The 20,236-nt window shown below is 46.6% G+C and overlaps 1 protein-coding gene across 2 annotated transcripts in view; it reads right to left on the minus strand.

Annotated features, from left to right (window-relative positions):
* Positions 1-19,877, minus strand: part of MAPK1 (mitogen-activated protein kinase 1) — a 30,559-nt gene extending 10,682 nt beyond the window's left edge. Inside the window, exons 1-8 of one of the 2 annotated variants that reach the window (XM_072351025.1) lie at positions 19,496-19,877; positions 8,066-8,248; positions 6,292-6,481; positions 3,935-4,051; positions 3,540-3,654; positions 2,771-2,902; positions 972-1,081; positions 344-485 (exon numbers count right to left, since the gene is read on the minus strand). In XM_072351025.1, the coding sequence (XP_072207126.1) occupies positions 369-485; positions 972-1,081; positions 2,771-2,902; positions 3,540-3,654; positions 3,935-4,051; positions 6,292-6,481; positions 8,066-8,248; positions 19,496-19,638 (1,107 nt within the window). In that variant the 5' untranslated portion in view covers positions 19,639-19,877 and the 3' untranslated portion in view covers positions 344-368. The remainder of the gene's footprint in view (positions 1-343; positions 486-971; positions 1,082-2,770; positions 2,903-3,539; positions 3,655-3,934; positions 4,052-6,291; positions 6,482-8,065; positions 8,249-19,495) is intronic. The other variant, XM_072351024.1, reaches the window with a different exon arrangement.
* Between the last annotated feature and the right edge of the window lie 359 nt (positions 19,878-20,236).

Here is a 20,236-nt window from a genome sequence, read left to right on the forward strand (position 1 = left end):
GAAGATTGCTGAAAAGTTGTGGTTTCTGTTTTTAAGATTTGCATTTCAGAAGTGTTCTCCTCGCTTTTACTCTGAGAATAAAATCAAATGCAACCCTTATTCTTTAAATGCAACCTGAGAACCGGGTAAACATCTCCAGACAACCACCCGGACTCCTTGCAGACACATCAGCACTGCAATCTGCACTCATTTCTTCAGTAAGAGAACAGGACTGAGGTCAACTGAACAAGCAGAAAGTTGCACTTCAGCAGCCAGTCAGCAAGTCGGTGGAAATTGTCAGCTAAGCATCTCACTAGCAGTAACCACTGAGTTCCAAGATTCTTCAGGCCAAATGGTTTCTTACCGCTTTAACTTTACCTATGCACAATTTAAGATCGATATCCTGGCTGGAATCTAGCAGTTTCCTCAAAAATCAGTTCTTTCAGCTTTTCCTTCGGCAAGTCATCCAATTCCATATCAAACTTGAAGGGTGCTTCAGCTACAGGCTTGATAAAATTAAAGAAAAAAGGTAAGAATTTGTCTTGTTTAAACTATTATTGTCTGTGATATAAAGTGTAATGCACTACTTAAAAGAGTTGCAAAGTTTAAACTTTACAGCAAAAGACTGCTTGAAAGATGTCTAAAATTTCTTGAAAGATGCCTAAAAAGAAGCAGCGTTATTTTCAGATGTAAGGAACACATACAGGTCTTCAACTGCTTACTATTTGTCTCAGTGTGGAACAATTCGGGTGCTGTGAAAGTTCAAAATACTACTCTAAATTTCCACGGGGAAGCAGAACGCACATCCTGTCTTCTGTAGGTACAGCAATTACAAACACATGCCATGTGAATGCATTTCGAACCACCTTGGTAAAATGATACCACCCACTCTTCAACTCCATGCCACAAGAAGAAACACTGTCTATAAACTAATGAAGAAAACAACACATTGTATCACGTAATCAACATTTACATTTTAACAGTGTTCTTACCTCATCACTTGGATCATAATACTGCTCCAGATATGGATGGGCTAAAGCTTGTTCCACTTCAATTCGCTTATGAGGATTAAAGGTCAACATTTTATCCAACAAATCAAGTGCTAAGATGAAAAAACAAGCAGACAAGAGCTTAATGCACACTCCAAACAGCAAGGAACAATAAATGCTACTGATGTTACATACAGAAGAGAAGCTTCCCTCAGTTTTGTGCTAATTTTCATTTACAGCAGTAGCAGCAACAGAAACAGCAAAATGCTTCCCATGAGTTGGGCAGTGCGTCTTGGCAGCACTCCTAAGTGTTACAGAATCCTCTGGCCTGTTCTGGTACATTTTAAGAACAAGCGTAGAAAAACGTGCACCCTCTAGAAGGCCCTACAGCATCAGAATGCATGTCAAGGGAAGAAATGCACAGAAGCCTATGGAACAATCTACATTCAACACCAGCAGAAGTTAAATAAGATTTTCTTCCTTGTTCAAATATGGCATAAAGATCCAAAACAAGATAAACTTTGTCTGAAGCAAAGTAATCAAGATTACTTTCTTACTCTAAAAAGAATGCTAAGCTACTACAATCCCAGTACACAACTACAAGCACAACCAGCAGCTCAGGAGACACTCCCCAGAGAAAAATGTCAGTGTGTTCATGTCTATGAAATTTACACAAAATTGTAAAAACATAAAGGTTCTGTCAGGCTGAGTGTGAGGTCTGATCAAACTCTGGACAAGCATTACAGGTCGGAGTTACTGCAATTGTTCAGTTACTTTGACCATTAACACATTGTCCTTTTCTTGGAAATGGTGAATAATGATGATAGAAGCAAGAAACTGACAGGTATTTGTGAAAGCATGAGCTTCCACTTCATGTTTTCTTATTATCACATTATTAAACTTAAACGCGGGCTTATTACTGCACTGTGGTGGTTCAGGCTTTGTATCAGAGTAAGATGCTTTAAATATTTTCATTAAAGTTTGACAGACCAAGAAAACGTCCTGCTTACTCCACACCAAAGCATGCTGTGCACACTGCTTCTCACTGAAACAACAGCAAAGAGCTTTCTGAAAACCTGCACTGTTAAAGCTGCTCCGAAGATTTAGATGGAAAGGTGTCACGAAGTCACACTGACTGCATGTTCCCCAGCAGCTAAGCACATCAGCATCACTGCCATTTAAGCTGTCAAAAGCCCCAGTAAAAATTTCTCATGCTGACGAGCACAGTTACAAAAACAGTACAAATCACCACTGTTTCCCTCAATAAGGATCATCAGCTCTACTGTTTCAGCTGCAGAAATCAGCTTTTTCTTGGCACTTCAGTACCTGATCATACTCACTGAAAGCACATTATTCTATCAGTTCAATAAACTCAGGTGACATGAACTGTGTCAAAGCAAGTATGAGAGCGGTGCTGCACACACAGCAATCCTTGAACTACACAAAATAGAAGCTAGAAGGAAATATCAGTTACATAACAAAACCCGTAAACATCCAATGCCAGTGCTGAGTATCTGAACGAACTACACTTTCTAAAACAACAGGTGGGATCCCCATTTTTACAAAGAAGTTAAAGACCATAATGCAATTTTCAACTTGTTTAAGAATGAGAGAGGAATTTCATGCTGGTTTATGATCTCACATCTGACTGAGATAGGAGTTCTGAGGGACCCCCCAGCGTTTCAACTCTAACTCAAACAAATTCTTGAGGTGGTTCTAAAAACAATCCCATCCTGCCACTGATTTTGGCGCTCATTTCCACTTCTGAAAATCTGATATAATGTAATAAGAGCATAAAATACCTTTGGGGTCAGCATTGGGAAACAGCCTGTTCCATGGTACCTTATTTTTGTGTGGTAGGGAAAGCAAATAGTTTCTGGCTTTCAAATTTATTATACAATTCAAATCTTCTTGGGAGGGGGATCCGAGTATACCTATAAAAATAAAACACAAACAGAACTGCACTCCTATGAAAGTCACCTTAGAGCAATCACATCACGCTTCTCAAAAGCCAACATTAAAACTGCTGCAGAGAAGAATTGACACCACGTGTTCTAAGAGCACAGAGTACCACACAATGTTCACAAACCCTTACTAACAAGGTGCTGTGGGACTTTTTTCTCATAAATAAACAAATGCATTTGAGTTTCCCAATTAGCAGCAGTTTGTTTGTAAGATCCAATTGATATAAGTTTACCTACAGAAACTTTTAAAAATGGATTTAGACATCTTGGTATGTGAGCTGCTTTGTTCGTTGATTTTTTTAAAGCATCTCTGCTGATATACTAACTAAGCATCCACCAGCCACCCCTCAATCAATGATTTATTACATGAATCACTACAGAAATAACTGCAGGGAACACAAAATGCACCTACAGATCCATAAATTATACGTCCGTGAAGACAGTCTATACACACATTACCCTGGGTTAGACTAAAGGACTATATATAGACTAAAGGGACTACAGGATTAGAAGAAAAAAAATGAATGACTCAGACTGGTCCATCTGGTAGTAACAATGAAGAGAAGTGGATGGATGAGGAAATGTCACTTCATCACGCAGAACTTACCAAGGATATGGTTAAGTTGGTCAAGGTAGTGTTTTCCTGGAAAGATGGGTCTGTTGGAGAGCATCTCAGCCAAAATGCAGCCTACTGACCAGATGTCAATAGACTTGGTGTAACCCTGCAAGTAAAGCAAAAAAAGTCTCGTGAATGGCAAGAGATGAAGCACATGGGGACTCAAGCACGTCTTCACTCAGCGGTGGTATCCAATAGTTGTATTTGGAATCCCAGATTTCCAAACTAGTAGCTATGTTGTAAATCCATTTCTCTGTCCCTCAAGATTATGCACATGCTCCAATTGTAAAGAAAACAATCAATCCAGAGAGGGCAGGAGTAGGGAGAAGAATTTGGTGCTTACAATCAGCAATAGAAGCACCACAGCAGCACACTGCAGCTCTCACCTTTGAATTCAGCATGATTTCAGGAGCCCTGTACCAGCGTGTGGCCACATACTCTGTCAGGAATCCTGTGTGATCATGGTCTGGATCTGCAACACGAGCCAGTCCGAAGTCACAAATCTGGATTTAAATTAAAAAGAAGAAAAAAAGAGCAAGTATATTAGACATACAACATACAGCTCCCCATCCTGCAATATTACTAAGTCACCCCACCTACCGTGTAACACAGTGATGCTAGCACGTTCCTAGAAATAAATTATTTCACAGAGGCTGGAAAAAAAATAATTGGAACTCAAATACAAAAAGGCTTTTTGGATAGGGCCCCAAAGAGGGGTCAAGGAGAATAAGTAGTCTGAATAGCTTGAGGGAAAATATTTCTGACATACAGCTTATACTCTGCTGTGGACTCGTTTAACACTATATCTGCCAGGAAGGTGGTAAAGCATCCTGCTCCAACTTATTGGAATTTTACCAAAAAATGAAGAGATCAGGCTTTCCAGCAACAAGAACAATTAATGACCAACACATCTGAAGCACAGCTTACACCACTTCAGAGGAAGTACCATTCCAACAGCATATCTCTGCAAAACAAAACATCATGAGATAACAGTGTATTGGAGAGATCACAGGTTGCTGAAGGAAGCATGAGCACAGAAACCCACAAGAGAACATTTTTCAATCCTATGCCAGGAAAATAATTTTATCTAACCATGAAAAACATCTCCAATGCACACCAGTGAGATGGGCAAAAAGGAGAAAGTGTTCTTAACTACGCTCTGATAAGGAGGCTCCATGGCCTTCAGAGCCATTTACTGTCCTTCCTCCGAAGAGAAAGAAAACTGGAAACGTGAAGGAAGACAGCAGAGCAGCTCTGTCACAATGCCATTAAAGAAAAATTAACTGTGTTAAACTGAAGAGGAACAAAATTTCTAATCTCATTCCCCTGAAAGCATGACTTAAAGCTGTTCATTTTCATGGGATTCTGTTTTGAATTGAAGTGCAATGATCACTTTGTAAGCACGCACATGTGCATAACACAGACTGGCAGAACAGCCCTAGAAGAAACAAGTCAGCACAAATCAGCACTCACCAGACAAGGCCCAACATGCACTGACTCTCTTTTCAATTCTGTTTACACTTCAGATGTGGTAATAACACGACAGTTCCCTTTAGGTTAAGAAAAAGCACTTGCTCTGTCGTATAGACTACCATACTCTGCACTAGGAAAGCACACGATGCAGAGGCCTGCTCTTTTTAATACCCAAGAAAGAAATCAGAGCAGTATTTACTGAGCTCATACCCTGCCACCCAGCAACTTTAATTTACTTCTTAGGAGCATCTTGTCTTGAAACACCTTTTTCTTTAACCACACACACACAGTTACGCTCAAACTGTTCTTTTCCTGCTTCTACTGCAGATTTTACAGCATTTCTTTCATGAAGGGGCTAATGCCTTGAGGGACTCTGATGCGACAACAGCTACTGAAAGTCCCAAGGTGAGAGGCAGAGCGGCTTGTCCAGCAGGATGTGTTGGGAAAGGCAGACAAAGAGCAGTGGGAATACAGTGCAGACTAATGGAGCAGCCAGTATTTAGAATGGACCAGCGTACAAAGCATTTAAACAGCAAAGGTTTTTCTTGGAGTTCTGACAAACTTGTATGGCCAGCAGCCGGTTCACATTCTGCAGAGGGTCAGTTATTGCTACTGTGTTTTTCAATTAGTGTGCTAGAGCCACCATAAAAAAAATCAGTGTAACGAGGGGGAAGACAGCACGTAACAGAACAGTTGTACCGCATCAGATCAAAGCCATGCAAACTCCTATCTCATTCCATCAGCAGCCAACAAATCTGCATCTATCTATCTGCAGTATTCATTCGTACAGAGCCCACGACTGAAAACATAATCTAGCAATGCTCTCTTCCCAGCTGATTGCTCTGCTTCCAATCAGCACTGACTTTCATGTATCATTTTGGTTGTCTGCACCATGTGATGGTGCCCTTGTCTTTTCCAACTCAGAATGGTGAACAGTTTCAGTGCAGGCATTCAAGACTTGAAATACACACAACTGTCAGTTTTCCTTCCAAGTAACCACAACTGTGTTTCAGATTGGTATTTTCACCAGCTTTTAAAGAGGCTGTTTCAAAGTCAGCCTCCAGATGGAAACAGCGATGCATTCATTAGAACGGTATAACAGAGCACAGAGTTCTCAAACATTAATCATTATTTTATGACAATTGGCAATCTTTCCACAATAAAAATCACATTAATCCCCAATAGCTCTACCACACTCATAGTTGTTCAGTTATAGCAATTATGCAGCTGATGAAGACCATAGGAACATTTTTAAGAAACTTCCACTAACCTTGAGATCACAAGTGGTGTTAAGCAGCAAATTCGAAGGTTTGAGGTCACGATGAAGCACATTGGCTGAATGGATATATTTTAACCCTCTCAGAATCTGGTAAAGGAAATAACAAATGTGGTCGTTGCTGAGGTGTTGAGTCTTTAAGAGCTTGTAAAGATCTGTTTCCATAAGGTCTTGCACAATGTATCTGTAAGGCATCAGATGTAAGGCAGCAAAACAAAGGTGGTGGCATGTTACATATTAACCTCCAGTACCAAATGAAACTTCTAGCACCCTTTTTTTTTTTTTTTCTTGTTTTTTGTTTTTTTTTCTTTTATTTGCTTCACAACAATTGGAACTACTTGCTTTACAGACTTCTAATCAAATCAATCCTGATACATGACAGAGACCCTTAGAGAATTAAGAGGCACCAGCATGTGGTCCCCCCAAGATAATCAAACTATTTCCTTATATTAGAGACTAATCTATATTGGAATGTTACAGTGACCAGCTTTCTATCCTGCTTGCCAAGAAATAGAAGTTGTTTTCATTTCATGAGTAACAAGCCAAGATATCAGCTTCCTGCTGCACAAAAGCTTCAAGGTGGAAAATCCGATCACTTCTGATCTGTCTCAGGCACTTTCAAAATGTTCTCCTTTACTACATGTTTATCATGCTGTACTGGTAAGCAAATGACTATTTGTGCTCAAATTAAATCATAGTACCTTCCATCATATTATTCTTTCCCAAGACTGAAATTAACATAAAAGGTTTTATTCTGCTTTGACAAAAATGAATTGAGCCAAAAATTTCCTTTCCTTTAATCCAACTCAGCTCCAGAACTCCTGGGGTGTAGTTCCATGACCGTTTTCCACCAAACAGGATTAAAAAAAACTAACAAACCCACAGCCCCAAACACCAACCACTTCTACTGCCGCCTCAGCTGGGCATTTCCATCCCATCCTCTGCATGCTCAGATCACACCACACAACCAGGACATCTTCTCAGAGCACACACCTACAGCAGCCAGTGGCCACAGAAACGCAACCTCAGAATCTCATGGAAGACTGAACTGAAAAAGCACACTGCTAATTAATGAAGTGAGAACATTTGACCCAGATTCAGTTCAGTGCCCCATGCTTTTAAACAGGCAGATGTGTGAAAATCTGGGAAGCCAACAGGAAACTGTATATACAGACTTAGTGAAATGATGCGAGTTGACTCCAAACTAAGGTTGGTGTCACAGGCAGAGCCTCTCAGCTGTGACAGCCACAATGTTAGATAGATACATGAAGCCAACAATGAGCACACGTTTACCAGCTCGTGTGCCGTTTCAGACTTCATACATGCAAGAAGCATTGTACGGCTAGAGTGAGGGTGGAGGGATGTTTGGCCTCATTTATCCCCTCCCCCAAAATGGATCCTTTCCATTCGTTAGGAAAATCTTAGACAGTTACAGCAGAGCTTTACCATTCCATTTTCTCCTTGAAGCAACCTGACAGTTGTAACAAAGGTTCTACATAAAGTGACTGACTGGTCCAAACGTACACTGAGCTCTTTGCCTTGGAATATTTTTTTTTTAAATATGGAAAAAAAAACAAACAAAACTGACACTCATCCAGGCACCAAACCTACCTACCAACACACCGGCAAGTCCATCAGACACTACAAACTTCCATTCCTGTTTAAAATAATAAAAGCCAGCTTTTATTAACATTTAGTAAGGATAAGGACGAAAAGGGGAAAACAGAGAAGGAGGTATCACTAAGCATAACAGATGTTGAAAGGATACACGTCTTTCATTTGTTCAATAGTTGGAGCTCTGATAATATCATTTATTCCGATAATATTCTCATGCCTGAAGCGCAGTAAGATCTTTATCTCTCTCAGAGTTCTCTGGCAGTACGTCTGATGCTCAAAAGGACTGATTTTCTTTATAGCAACTCGAACCTTGTTGACGTTATCATAGGCAGAACTAGAACAGAATAAATAATACATGTTAAAAGTTAAAATTTATCCACTCGATTCAGAAAGCAAGAATGCTAATTCTACCGAACGCAGAGACTGCCCACTTGTTTTTACATTTACTTTTATCAAATGAAGGAGACAGTAAAAGTATCTTTTAATTTGATGACACTGCAACAATATTTGTCTTCAACTTATTTGGGTACCTACAAGTCATGATCCTTGGCAGCCAACTTTTAGTCTGCCGAGTCCCAAGGACCTGAACAAAGACAGACACATTCACCCCCATCATCACCCTGCGGAAAAAGTAAGTTTGACTCTTTTCCTGTACACTGTGATCAAGAAGCAATTTTAGACAAGAAGTGAATCCTCGGCTAACCCATTCACTTTGGAAAAGCTCTCAGAAGCCATCTTTCAAGCAGCAGAATCCTACATACACCACGTCTCACTCCTCCACTGAACTGCATTTTCTGCACCTCCATGAACAAGGGAATGGGGAACTTGTGAAGACTCCTCCCATTTCAATTCCAAAGACAACAGAGTTCCAGAAAATAAACACTCTCATGAAGCGGAAGCAAGGAGCAGTGCTGTGTCGCAGCATGTGATGGTGCCCAGCATCAGCAAACACACCAAGGCCACACTTAGAGCACGCTGAGGTAAGAAGCACAGGGCAGCACTCAGAGCTACAGCAACACAGGAGCTGCGGCCTCCTGCTCAGAATTCCCACCCACTCACAGGGAAGTCACCACCCCAGCTCAGCCATGAGGTTCTGCAGAAGGCACAGCTCTCCAAACCACAGCCTCATGTTATTACTGAGTGAAAAGGCTACGAATGGTTACAAGGCTGTCCTAGGATGTTCTTTAAGGTCTTGTTTATATGAATGGCAATTATTATAATAATTTCTCTTTAATTACATTACCATATGCTTTTAATATAATTAGAATTTAAATGTGTTCATGATTTCTTACTCCTTTCAAATTTCTTCTTATTCACTACTGCAATCTCTTAAAAAATGCTTATCAAGCTTATACTTCATGTTTGTTGGCCTCAGCCATTACACAAGAAAATACACCCCTTTTACTTCTCCCCCCTCCCACAATCACTTTGACCTGCTTAGACCTGTAACTCATCTATAAGCACAGACCACATGCAAATGTTACATGCCTCTGGCAACACTGAACTCCAGTGCTCCACACGTGCTCCAAAATGCCCTGCACTAAGCATTCATTACACCTGCTGTTAGTACATATGTGTACCCAACACATCAGCAGCCCACAAGTCCCAGACCAAACAACAAAATGCCACCTCCCCAGTGGCTGCCCTCTGAGCTGATCGGGGTGTCCCCCCGGTGCTTCCAGCAAGCCAGAATGGGAAGTCACCAGCAGAAAACAAAGCTAGAAACTCTTAAGCACCAACAGCCTGTACTTGGGAATAAAACAAAGGAGACTTATAGATTATTTTATTGTTTTAAACAAGCTCACTCTCTTCTTTCTATTGACTGGAGCCTATTTTGCTCCCACAGTGAAGAACCACTGGAAGAACCACACGTATCAGCCAGGAGCAGCTATGAGGAGCAGATGACTGCAAAATGCCTGACAAGTACAACTTGGTGCTGCTTAAATACAGCCTTAATCCCTTGCAGTGCTGGATAAATGCCTGTCTACGTTGTTGATTCTCACATAAAGGTGGGACACTGATGAAAAATAACCATCTTTCCTTGTATAATGAACCCAAACCTACCAATCAAGTGTGCCTAGATAAATATGCCTTCATTTGATCTCCTGTAGCTTAGTTTCACGCATAGCTCTTGAAACATTTCCTTAACAAAACACTTAGATTATGTTTTAAAAAAAATAAAAATTAAAAAAAAAAAAAAGGTGATTTTGCTTGTGATTTGTGTGGGAAAAAAGCAACATATTTACAGTAAAGACACAACCAATTTCCTCCCCAGTGCACACTGTGCACACGGCCATTCTTCTGTTCGAACCAGACCTCACCACACCACTGTAACTAAGCAGGCACTGCTGTTCCACTGCTACCATCACACCCATATTCAGCCTATGAAATTACGTATTGCTACATAATGTCATGACATAGGAATCACTGCACACTAACATAACGGAGCCCTTTGCAAGCCAGACCCAACTGCCCCTCCTACTCCTCACAATCCACCGTCAGTGTTGCTCCCCAGAGCAGCTGAAGGAACACAGAACACACTGCTGTGAGTCCATCGGCAGCCAGAGGAAATGAAACAACGCCTCTGAAAAATGCAAATCCAAAACCCCAATGCAAAAACTCAGTGCAGCTAACGAACAGCTTACCACCTAACACAGGATTCATCTTGATCAGCCTTAGCCAGAATTAGAGATCTAATTTTATGACAAACAACCACCTGGGCTCCCCCTACAGTTCAAGAAGAAACAGCTTCACACATACATCCCAAAGCACATCCTAAATTTAGACCATCTGTATCCTGGAAGCGCGGTCCCACTGCACACAGCCTACCCAGGCTCTGATGGATCTTCTATGTGTTGGTATTTTCACTGAAGCGGCCAACCAGCACAGCCTCCCAGAGCCAAGAACCTGCTGTATGTCAGAGATTCATGAACTGGGAATACCAGTTCCCGTACCAGTAACTTTCTAAGTGCCAGTCCAATTGCTTCTAGCTTAAAACCCTTAACATACACCCACCGCTGCACATCAGGCCCTACCAGGCTCTGGGTTACTGCCATGATGGTGCATCTCGTTACCAGAGCTAAGAATTCAAAAGGAAGGATTTATACCCATCACGATGTGCAGCTTCACCAGCTGATGCAACCACAGCCGTGAATGCTATTTATCTGTAACGTGATGAAATAAACATATATTTTGCAACCGCCCAACTCCAGCACACACATTACTACTATTTCAAGCTGCAGCTACCATCCTGTGACAACCTACAGCAGCAGCATTAGCCAGATCCTTTCCAGACACCATGAACAAATCAATACAAGCCCTACTGCTACCGTTTATCATTCCCAGTATTAAGGTAATATATTTAAGGTAAATACATGACAAAGTTTTGACTAAACAGAACATCCTGCAGAGCAGCATAAAACAAACAGATGAGCACGTATGGCCTGGGCAGCTGTGCCATGCTGCTCTGAGTGGCCTTTATGGCTGCACAGCTCCAGCACTGCAGTCTAACCCCAGGGCAGGGCTGCCTCTGGCCACAGGAGCCGTGCAAACCAACTGCAATGAGCAGTGGGTGTGCAGCCCCTCTGCCATTAATCCCTTCCTAGGGCAGGATAGCTTTGCACCACACGGAACGGGATGGGCACCAAAGCTCCACTCCTACTGCAAGCTCTCCCACCCATTTCTTTTCTTCACACATTTTGGAGCTGGAACAAGTGAGAGCACGCCACAGCTGCCGGGAGAAAGGAGCCAGCTCCTGGCCGCAGCCACATCCCACAGAGGACTGTTTCTTCACAGATGCTGACAAACAATGGCCTCCTCGGGCAGCTCCCTCTGCTCGCCGTGCTGCCCAAAGCTGCATGGTGGCACTGCGGGGTCCCGATGCTGTCCTGCAGCTGCTCGCAGCACACAGAGGTACAGACACCACGATTACAACTCAGAACTGACCCATTTGAAGTTTAAAAGGGATGTTTTGTCAGCAGCCTCGCGTTGCTGTGGAAACAAGATTCCAAGGGCACAGTCAGAGATAATAGCCCCGAAATACTGAATAATGCAGCCTGCAGTCTGGAGAGGAAAGCACAGCTCCCAAAGCAGCTGATCTGGGAAGACCTTCAGCCTCTTCGCTCAGCCTGCATTTAACTCAATTGCAGATACCTCCACAATATGCTGACATTTATCATGTTACAATGCAAATAACCTGAACTTATTTTTTAGGCTGCTGTATGAAAAATCACAGTATCGTGATACAGTTGGCCAACCAAGTTGAGAGCAGCTACACATACTGTTCCCTTTCCCAAGAGCAAAGACCAGAGGAGCGGACAAAAGCAGGCAGTTTCAGATTCAGTGACATCCAGCTGTGTCATTTTCTAACTGGACGTACTTGTGTCCCCGGCTGTGAACAACTAAGGGTAATACAAGTCTTTGATACCTTGTTCCGCTTATTCCTAATAATTCTTAAGATAAATAAGCATAGTATGCATTAAAGCACTAGTACTGAACTTGAGAATCAGCACCTACTTTTAAAAGAAATGTGTATATTTACATGAAAGCATATTCCCCTCATTTTAATGGGCCTCAACCTGCAAAAACACAACTCACAGAGCAGATGAAAGCAGAGAGCTGCTTCTGTGTTAGATTCATGAAAAATTAAACGCAAGAAATCCCACTCTTCAATCCCCAGCTGCTTTTCCAACTACACAGAGATCACACGCTTTAAGAACATGGCTGCTTCTTCGTACCACAGGAGGACAAAAGTCAAACACGTTGTACCTCTGAGTCCCGAATCACCTGGGGCACAAGGCAGGCACTCCCTGCAGGGACAGCAGGCAGGAGTGCAATGGAAGGAGCGCAGCGGGCCCTTCTCAGTGCAACCCTCACACATCTGACTGCTGAATGCATCACCCATGGTCAGAAAACCACCCCAAGTCATGTACGAATGACCTCATGTTTCCCTCGTGCCTTCTTTTTGTCAAGAAAAGCCAAACAGCACACACTGCTGCAGCACACAGCCACCAGCACACACCAGCCACCAGCACACACTGGCAGTACTGCCTATTTCTCTCCATTTCCTTACATCTCATACTACAAATCTGACAGCAGCAGAGCGAGCAACAAGAGCACGTTACAACTGCTAAGTGGCACGTGCAACTCAATTCCTAGCAGTGTGAATTTGGGCCTGCCAGAAAGCACCTAGCCGTACATTACCTGGGAATTCACCTTCTCTGAACAGCTTCCATTTGACTGGATCTGATGCCACCAGGTAGATTTATTGCATTTAGGCCAAGAAAACACAAATCTGTTTCTAAGTCTACCATCACAACTCCTTTGCAAAGCAGCGTCAGCCTTCACCAACTCCTCAGGAATTTATCCATGTCCGTAACCCCCTTTTACATGCTGCTCATCACCAGATCAAGTCCTCCTATTTATTTTTGTTTTATTTCTTTTGCTTGTTTTTAACTGAAGATGACGTAAGCAAGCCACTCGTATTTATTATAAATCTCTTTATTTTATTTTATTTTCTAAAGGGAAGGAAAGAAATCTCATGCCTAACAATGCCTGTTACTTCAGCTCAGGAGCAAAGCCTGGTGCCATGTGAGCAACGTGCTGCTCCATCCTGGCTTTGTCAGCCTCTGCTTCTGACTGCACTAAAATGGAACTGCGCGACCTTTGCTGAGCCCCCCCCCTCCAGCCATCTCTTCCCCATCACTGCCATCAATCCTAACGATAAAGGTTTCTGGCACAATAATGCAAACTCTTTCCACCCTGGAACAGAAGTGAATGATTACTCTTTGGTGGTTTTACACCTCGGCAGCTTCTGACCCAGCACAGGTTGTTGCCCTTTACACCACAAATTCTTGAGGCACTTTGGCACCTCTTGTGAGAGATTCATTTCAATTTATCTATTCAAATAATTCAATTAAGCCAAAGAGGCACAAACTTATTTTTCAGAATTTGCAAAGTAAAGTCTGACCTTTCAAAGCATTCCAATTGTAAAGTACTTACTATGCGTACAGTAATGATTTAATAGTTCAATTCCTTAGATTGCTCCTGGTTTTGAAAATAAGTATCTAGTCATGCAAAATGGAGTCAGAAATAAGTTCCTCCTGCCAGAAGCTGAGTCACCGCACACTGCTGGGTGGCGGAGCAATGACCCCAGTTCTGTTAGCAGCCATGGGGCTGAGTGAGCCATGAGGAGCAGCACTTCCAGCACTACACCCCAGCAGCAGCACTGGAAAAGGCAGTCGTGCTTTCATACAGCATTCTCTATGGCTTCATTAAAGAGTCACTTAACTCCTCGCTGTTCTGACACATATCAGGGCTCTGGAACCCACCGTCACTAAGCTGACAGTGCCTTCCAACACAGCTCTTTCCATACCTTTAGCTGTGTACCACACTTCAAGTCACTCTAAGTACCGACTCATCACCCTACCTCTTCTGCTTGAGATGCTCTTTGGGAAATGTGCATGGAATAGTCTCATACTTCTTACAGCTCTGCCCACCTTTGGCCTTCATGCTCACTCCCATTTTAGATGTAAGCTCTCTGATTCTGATCAACAGCACACATATCCTTGTAAGCTTTGCCGTATAAAAGCCCTTCCCTCCAAAACAAAGCACCCACCACTACGCCAAGCTTCCATATTCTGTATAAACTTCAGACGATTTCCCTGTGAACTGCTGAGCCAGGCACGGGCACAGTGAGCTCAGCGCTGCCCCTCCCTCACCTCACACCCAGGGCAGCACAAAGCCAAGCAAGTCGGGTACAGCAAAGAAGTCCTCTGCCACCCCGGGATGCTGACCAGCAGGCCGCCATGTGCACTGCAGCTCAGTCAGCCGGGCTGCAGCGGGTGGCACTCCGGGCACACAGGAAGGTATGGGGACAGCTGCTACTTGCAAGGAAAACTGCTGCATGAAGAAATTACACCTTATAAACTGTAAGCCTAATTGCAAGCTGCTGTACTTAAAACATACCCACAACACAGATGAACACTTTCTACCATGTAACAAAAACCCTCATTTGCATTCTAATCACCTCCGAGCACTCCACTCTTTTATGAAAATTACATTAAAATACAAAAGAATAACCCCCCAAGAGAAGCGGTTTTTCCTCAGCAGAACTTGTATTGGATTTTGGGCACTGCTGGGCGAGGCGGCTGGAGAGACCCAACTCTGCACACTGCCCATGGATCACCTGGAACAGACCACACAGCACTCCACGCACACTGCTCACTTCATTCTGCATTACAACACGGTACAGAAAGGTAACTCTCCAATACACCTGTGCCTCCACAAGCTTCACCTAAGCCATCTGGAAACACAAACTTAAGTACCACTGAAAGCAGCCAACAGGGCTTTCTTGCATGTTATTCCCTACCACATCCCACCCTGGGCACAGACACGTGCTGCCTCACAGCACTCCTCAGCCCGCACATCGCCAGGCACAGCCACACAGACCTGCCCCACCTGCCTACCCACAGAGCAGGCAGGATGCACTGCAGGGCCCCGGATCTTTCAGAGGATAAAAAGTGACAAGAGGTTACAGAGACAAGCTGCAGCAAGGGAAATTCTTGTGCTTCTCAATGCAGAAGTTTCAGCTGGCAGCTGGTCAGGTGTGAGGAGCTGCCCAAAGAACAGAGACCTCCATCTGCAGTTACTGCAATTCTGAGCAGGCAGCCTGCGCTGCTGGATGGATGCGGAGCCATCCTGTGAGCGGGCTGTGTGACCGATGCCTCCAACACACTCTGCTCCATGAACTACTGGACAGCAAGACGTCAAAATATTTGTATCAAGTATCAAAGGGATCGGTTCATTTCCTTTGTGGATCACAGCTGAACGCTACCACAAGACACAGCCTCCAAGGAAAGGTCCCCAGCCCCACGTGCCCAGCAGCCATCCCTCCCCAGGAGCAGCATGCCGAAGCTGAGCCCTGCTGCCAACAGGCCACAGCTGCCAACAGGCCCACCCATGTCTGTGCAGCAGAGTGACCTCTTGTGTGAACCCTCCCCCTCAGGCACACACGGTTCTGCTACAGTAGAATACAGATTTTTAAGAAACTTGCAGAAATTTCTCATCCGGTGAGACCTTCACCATCTGCCAAATGATGGAGGCCTGGCAATAGGTCCCAGATCCCGAAGCAGGAGTACAGGAGACAGTGATGCAACCACACACAGCTAATGTGAGCACAACAGCCTTATTTCCTCCATACGTAACAGGAAAACACAAAGTATCTGCTTCTGTGGGCTGGGGCACACCACAGTACGAAAGCCTGTATTTATTTACAGAATGAAAGTGCCCCTGAGCTGCACTCCCCAAGCCCTAAGCTGTGTCTTTGTGCAGCCAGGACAAGGCACACTCCCCCCTCAAGCCCCCAGGACAGAACACAGGGGACGCTGCTGCCAAACTCCACCTGCAGCACAGACCATCCCATCACAGGAGACTGCTGCCAGAGAGGGGACTGACGCCCTCCGCCCGTTACACCCCAAATCTCTGCTCCGATCCATGCACCGATGAGGAGATTTCAGGGCAATGCCTATTAGCTCCCTGCTTTCCTTATCAGAGACCAGAACACACTAATTAACAGGTAGCAGCACCTGCATGCAACCTGTGCTCCCTAAAAGCACTTCTGAAGGAGGACACTGACCTCTGACCTCTGCACATGCTCCATCATCATAGCATATTCTCCCCCGATCAACAGACTAATCAACAGAACCCAACCAAGGCCACCTCTGCCTCAAATCACCAGCTTGGCCTCACCAGGGAACGCAGGCACCGCCTGTCTCTAACTCGGACAGCCTGGAAAGAAAACAGTAAGTACATCCATCCAGCAAAACAGGGCAATTTAGGTCAAGAAATTCAACACATGAGCTTCAAAACAGCTTCTTCCCACTGCATTCACCTTTATGGTTTACATGCACAGTTTGCAGCAGTGAAAACACTTCGTGTTTACATAAGTGCAATGGCAAGAAGAGTTCTAAGTCACAATACAAAACAGAAGCCTGTCATCACACTCTCATTAACCATTTCCTTCCAAAAACTACCTGTTTTAAGCTGTCAGACAATCCCCTTGCCAAATTAGCACTAACCACGTGGATGGAGAACATTGCTCCTGCTGGAAACGTAGGGCTCAGTACCTTCAGTGGCTTTCAAGGCAGGCTGCCCCACCAGCACCTTGCAAGGAAGGGGCAGCTTCCTTCCAGAGCCATCACGTTGCACCTGAGAGCTCCGCAGCTTCCAGCTGCAGCCAGTACTGGCTGATCCCAGGCCAACAAAGCCCTGTATCTGCTATTTCATGTCTTACAGCCCTGCAAGGTGCTGAGGATTTCAGCTAGATCTCAGCATGGTGCTCATCCCCTGGTTCCACATGCAAGAAAAGTGAAAAACAAGTTTGGAAAGGGATGCTTACATGGATACCCACTTATTAACCACATAACTCCCAGCAAGATTTGTTTTAAACACGAACCCCCTAATTCAACGATGTGGAAACATAACACTTGTGAAAAATAAGGGAGTGAGGGATTCTACGAAGAGTTAAGCCTCCCATTTTGCATATAACAAGCCTTACAGCACAATGCATTTAGGAATAACCAGCACCTTCTGTCTCATACACATCAGCTGACGGCCTAAAACAAAGCCATTAACGCCTGCCTTGCTGTCCTTTCTTAAGAGCACAGATCTAAATGGTTTTTCAATAGCAGGAGCTGTCTCCACCCCTGTGGCTTTGCCCTCTGCCACCCCCAGCCCGGAAGGGAGATGCTCTGCAGATCTTCACTGCATTAGCAGTCAAAGCAAGACCTGGGACACGCAGTACGAATCTGCATAAGCTCTACCTCCCGTGATCAATAAGCACTGTTACTTAACCATAGTAGTCGGTGTGCTGTGCGCTGCAAGGCATTACAGTTGCTATGGCATTCAGCTGGAACATGTGCATCCAACACCTCCCTTGTCAAACACACGCATAAACTGAGACTTTGTTCCCTGGCATTTCACACCCAAGGCAGAAGATCAATAATTAGAGTGCAATGTATCACCTTCAGTATTTCACACTAACAGCTTTAGAGAAGAAAACAAAGGAGCCAAATGCATATTTCAACTGAACTGGAGATTCAGAATTTTTTGTTAAGAAATACGGATAGCGTTTGAAGCAGAATACCATTTAATATGGCAAGTTTCCAAATAAACGATAATATTCCACAGTTTCAGAGAGGAAACCCATCCCAGAACGGAACGGCACACCGTGCGGAGGGAAGAAAAGGACCCGGTTTCCCCCTGTCTGCTCCCAAGCACGGTGACGCCAAAAAAGGGCAGAGCTGCCACCGCACTGCGCCGTGCGATCTTTGCTCGGCGGTGAGATATTTTAGCGTGAGCACGACGGCTGTGTCACCACCTCCTGTGTCACCACCTCCTGTGTCACCACCTCCGTTACCCGCCGACACCAGCTCCGTCCCCAGGTCCCTGCCTGGATCAGCCTTCGAGCACTAAGCAGCCTGCAGGGGCTGTCTGCGCTGCTCCTGCCGCCCCAGCTCAGATAATAAAAGCACACAATAACAAAATCTGTAACACGAGCTCCGGACTGGCCGTTGTTGTGACTTCCAGCACTAAAGCAATAACAAGGTTATTTTTACACCATCAACGGGAGCTTTTTTTTTTTGTTTTTGGTTTATGTGCTGGAGCTTCTCCCCACAGCAGCAAAGCGAAGGCCGCAGCTCCAGAGTTTCTGGCAGATGTTCGTCTGCCTCCCCACGAGCTCAGGCGGAGCTGCCAGCTCCCACCGACACGCAGCTCGGCCTCACCGTGACAGGCCGGCACATCTCCACAGCTGTATGCGCAAACCTGCAGATGCACAGCACGCAGCTGAAGGCTGCGAGGCACCTTCGCTGAGAAATACTCTGTGGTTTACGAAAAACTCAACGACAGAGAGAGAGCAGAGCTGCTACAGCCTGCACACAACCGTAGCTGCGGGCGTCACGCAGCACCTCCGGTCAAACAACACACCGAACAAACAGCGGCAGCGCCGCGACGTGCCCGTAAACAAGGCGATAAGTTTCCCACCCGAAGCCGTCCTGCAGAGCAGGCGCTCCGAGCTGAGCACGGCAGCCCCGGCCGCGCCGTGAGCTCACCGCGCACCGCGGGCGCCAGATGGGAACGGCAGCATCGCGGCCCGGCACGTTGCGGCGGCTACAGCGCGAGAATCTCGCGATCGTTCTCCCGCATGTTGCGGTTCACGCGCGGAGCTGCTACGGGTCCGCGTTAAGCACAGCAGCGCGCACACCCGCCCGGATCGCCGCCTCCCAGCCGGGCAGGGGCCGAGCGGAGCCCCCCGGCCGCAGCCGCAGCGGGAAGCCCGGGCAGCGGCCGCCAGGTGAGCGCCGCACGATGCAGCGCGGAAGGCGGAAGGGCAGCGCCGCGCAGGGCGAGCGGCGGGATCCCCCGGGCCGAGAGCGGCGGGACGCAGCTGCGGAGGCCGCCCCGGAGCCGCCCGGCCTTCCCTTCCCCTCCCTTCCCTTCCCCTCCCTTCCCCTCCCTTCCCCTCCCCCGAGGCCGCGCGCGGGCCGCTCCCCACGGCCGGGCGGGGAAGGGCGGCACTCACCACACCATGCCGTACGCGCCCTCGCCGATGTAGGACAGGTTGGTGTAGCGCGGCCCCACGTCGAACACCTGGCCGCGCACCATCTCCGGGCCCCCGGCGCCGGTAGAGCCGCCCGCGGCCGCGGCCCCCGCCACCGCCGCCATGTTGTCCGTGCCGGGAACCGCGGCGACTGCGTGCGGGGAGGGCCGGGCGGGCGGAGGAAGGAGGGGACGGGAAAGAGGGCGCGAGGAGGAAGAAGGCGGGCTCCGCTCCGCCCCGCCGCGCTCCGCAGCCCCGGCAGCCGGGCCCGCTCAGCACCGACAGCGCCGCGGCCGCTCTGAGGAGACGGAACCGCCGCGCGCGCGTCGACCGCGGCCGGAGGGGGCGGCGCGAGGGGGGCGGATGGGCGGGGCGGGGCGCGCGCCGGAGGGGGGCGGGGCTTCGGACTGCGGTAACCGCAGCCGCCGGGGAGGGGGCGCGGCGCGCGGGTCACGTGCTCGGCGTGTCACGTGGTGGGCGCGGCCGCTCCGCGGGCCGCCATTAGAGGCGTCAGGTGACGGCGGGGAGGAAATGGAGCCCGCGCCGGGCGGGGCCGGGCGGCGGCAACAGGGGGGGACTGAGGGGCCGGTACGAGGCAGCGGGGTACCAGACCAACGGGGTACGAGGCAGCGGGCGTCGCTCCGGGCCGGACCCGCAGCCGTTCCCGCAGCGGGGCGGGCTTCCGCGCGGCTCCGCGGTCGGCGCTACGTGCTCGTTCCCGCG

The sequence above is a fragment of the Excalfactoria chinensis genome, chromosome 16 (assembly GCF_039878825.1).
Source record: "Excalfactoria chinensis isolate bCotChi1 chromosome 16, bCotChi1.hap2, whole genome shotgun sequence".
NCBI classification, from domain to species: Eukaryota; Metazoa; Chordata; class Aves; order Galliformes; family Phasianidae; genus Excalfactoria; species Excalfactoria chinensis.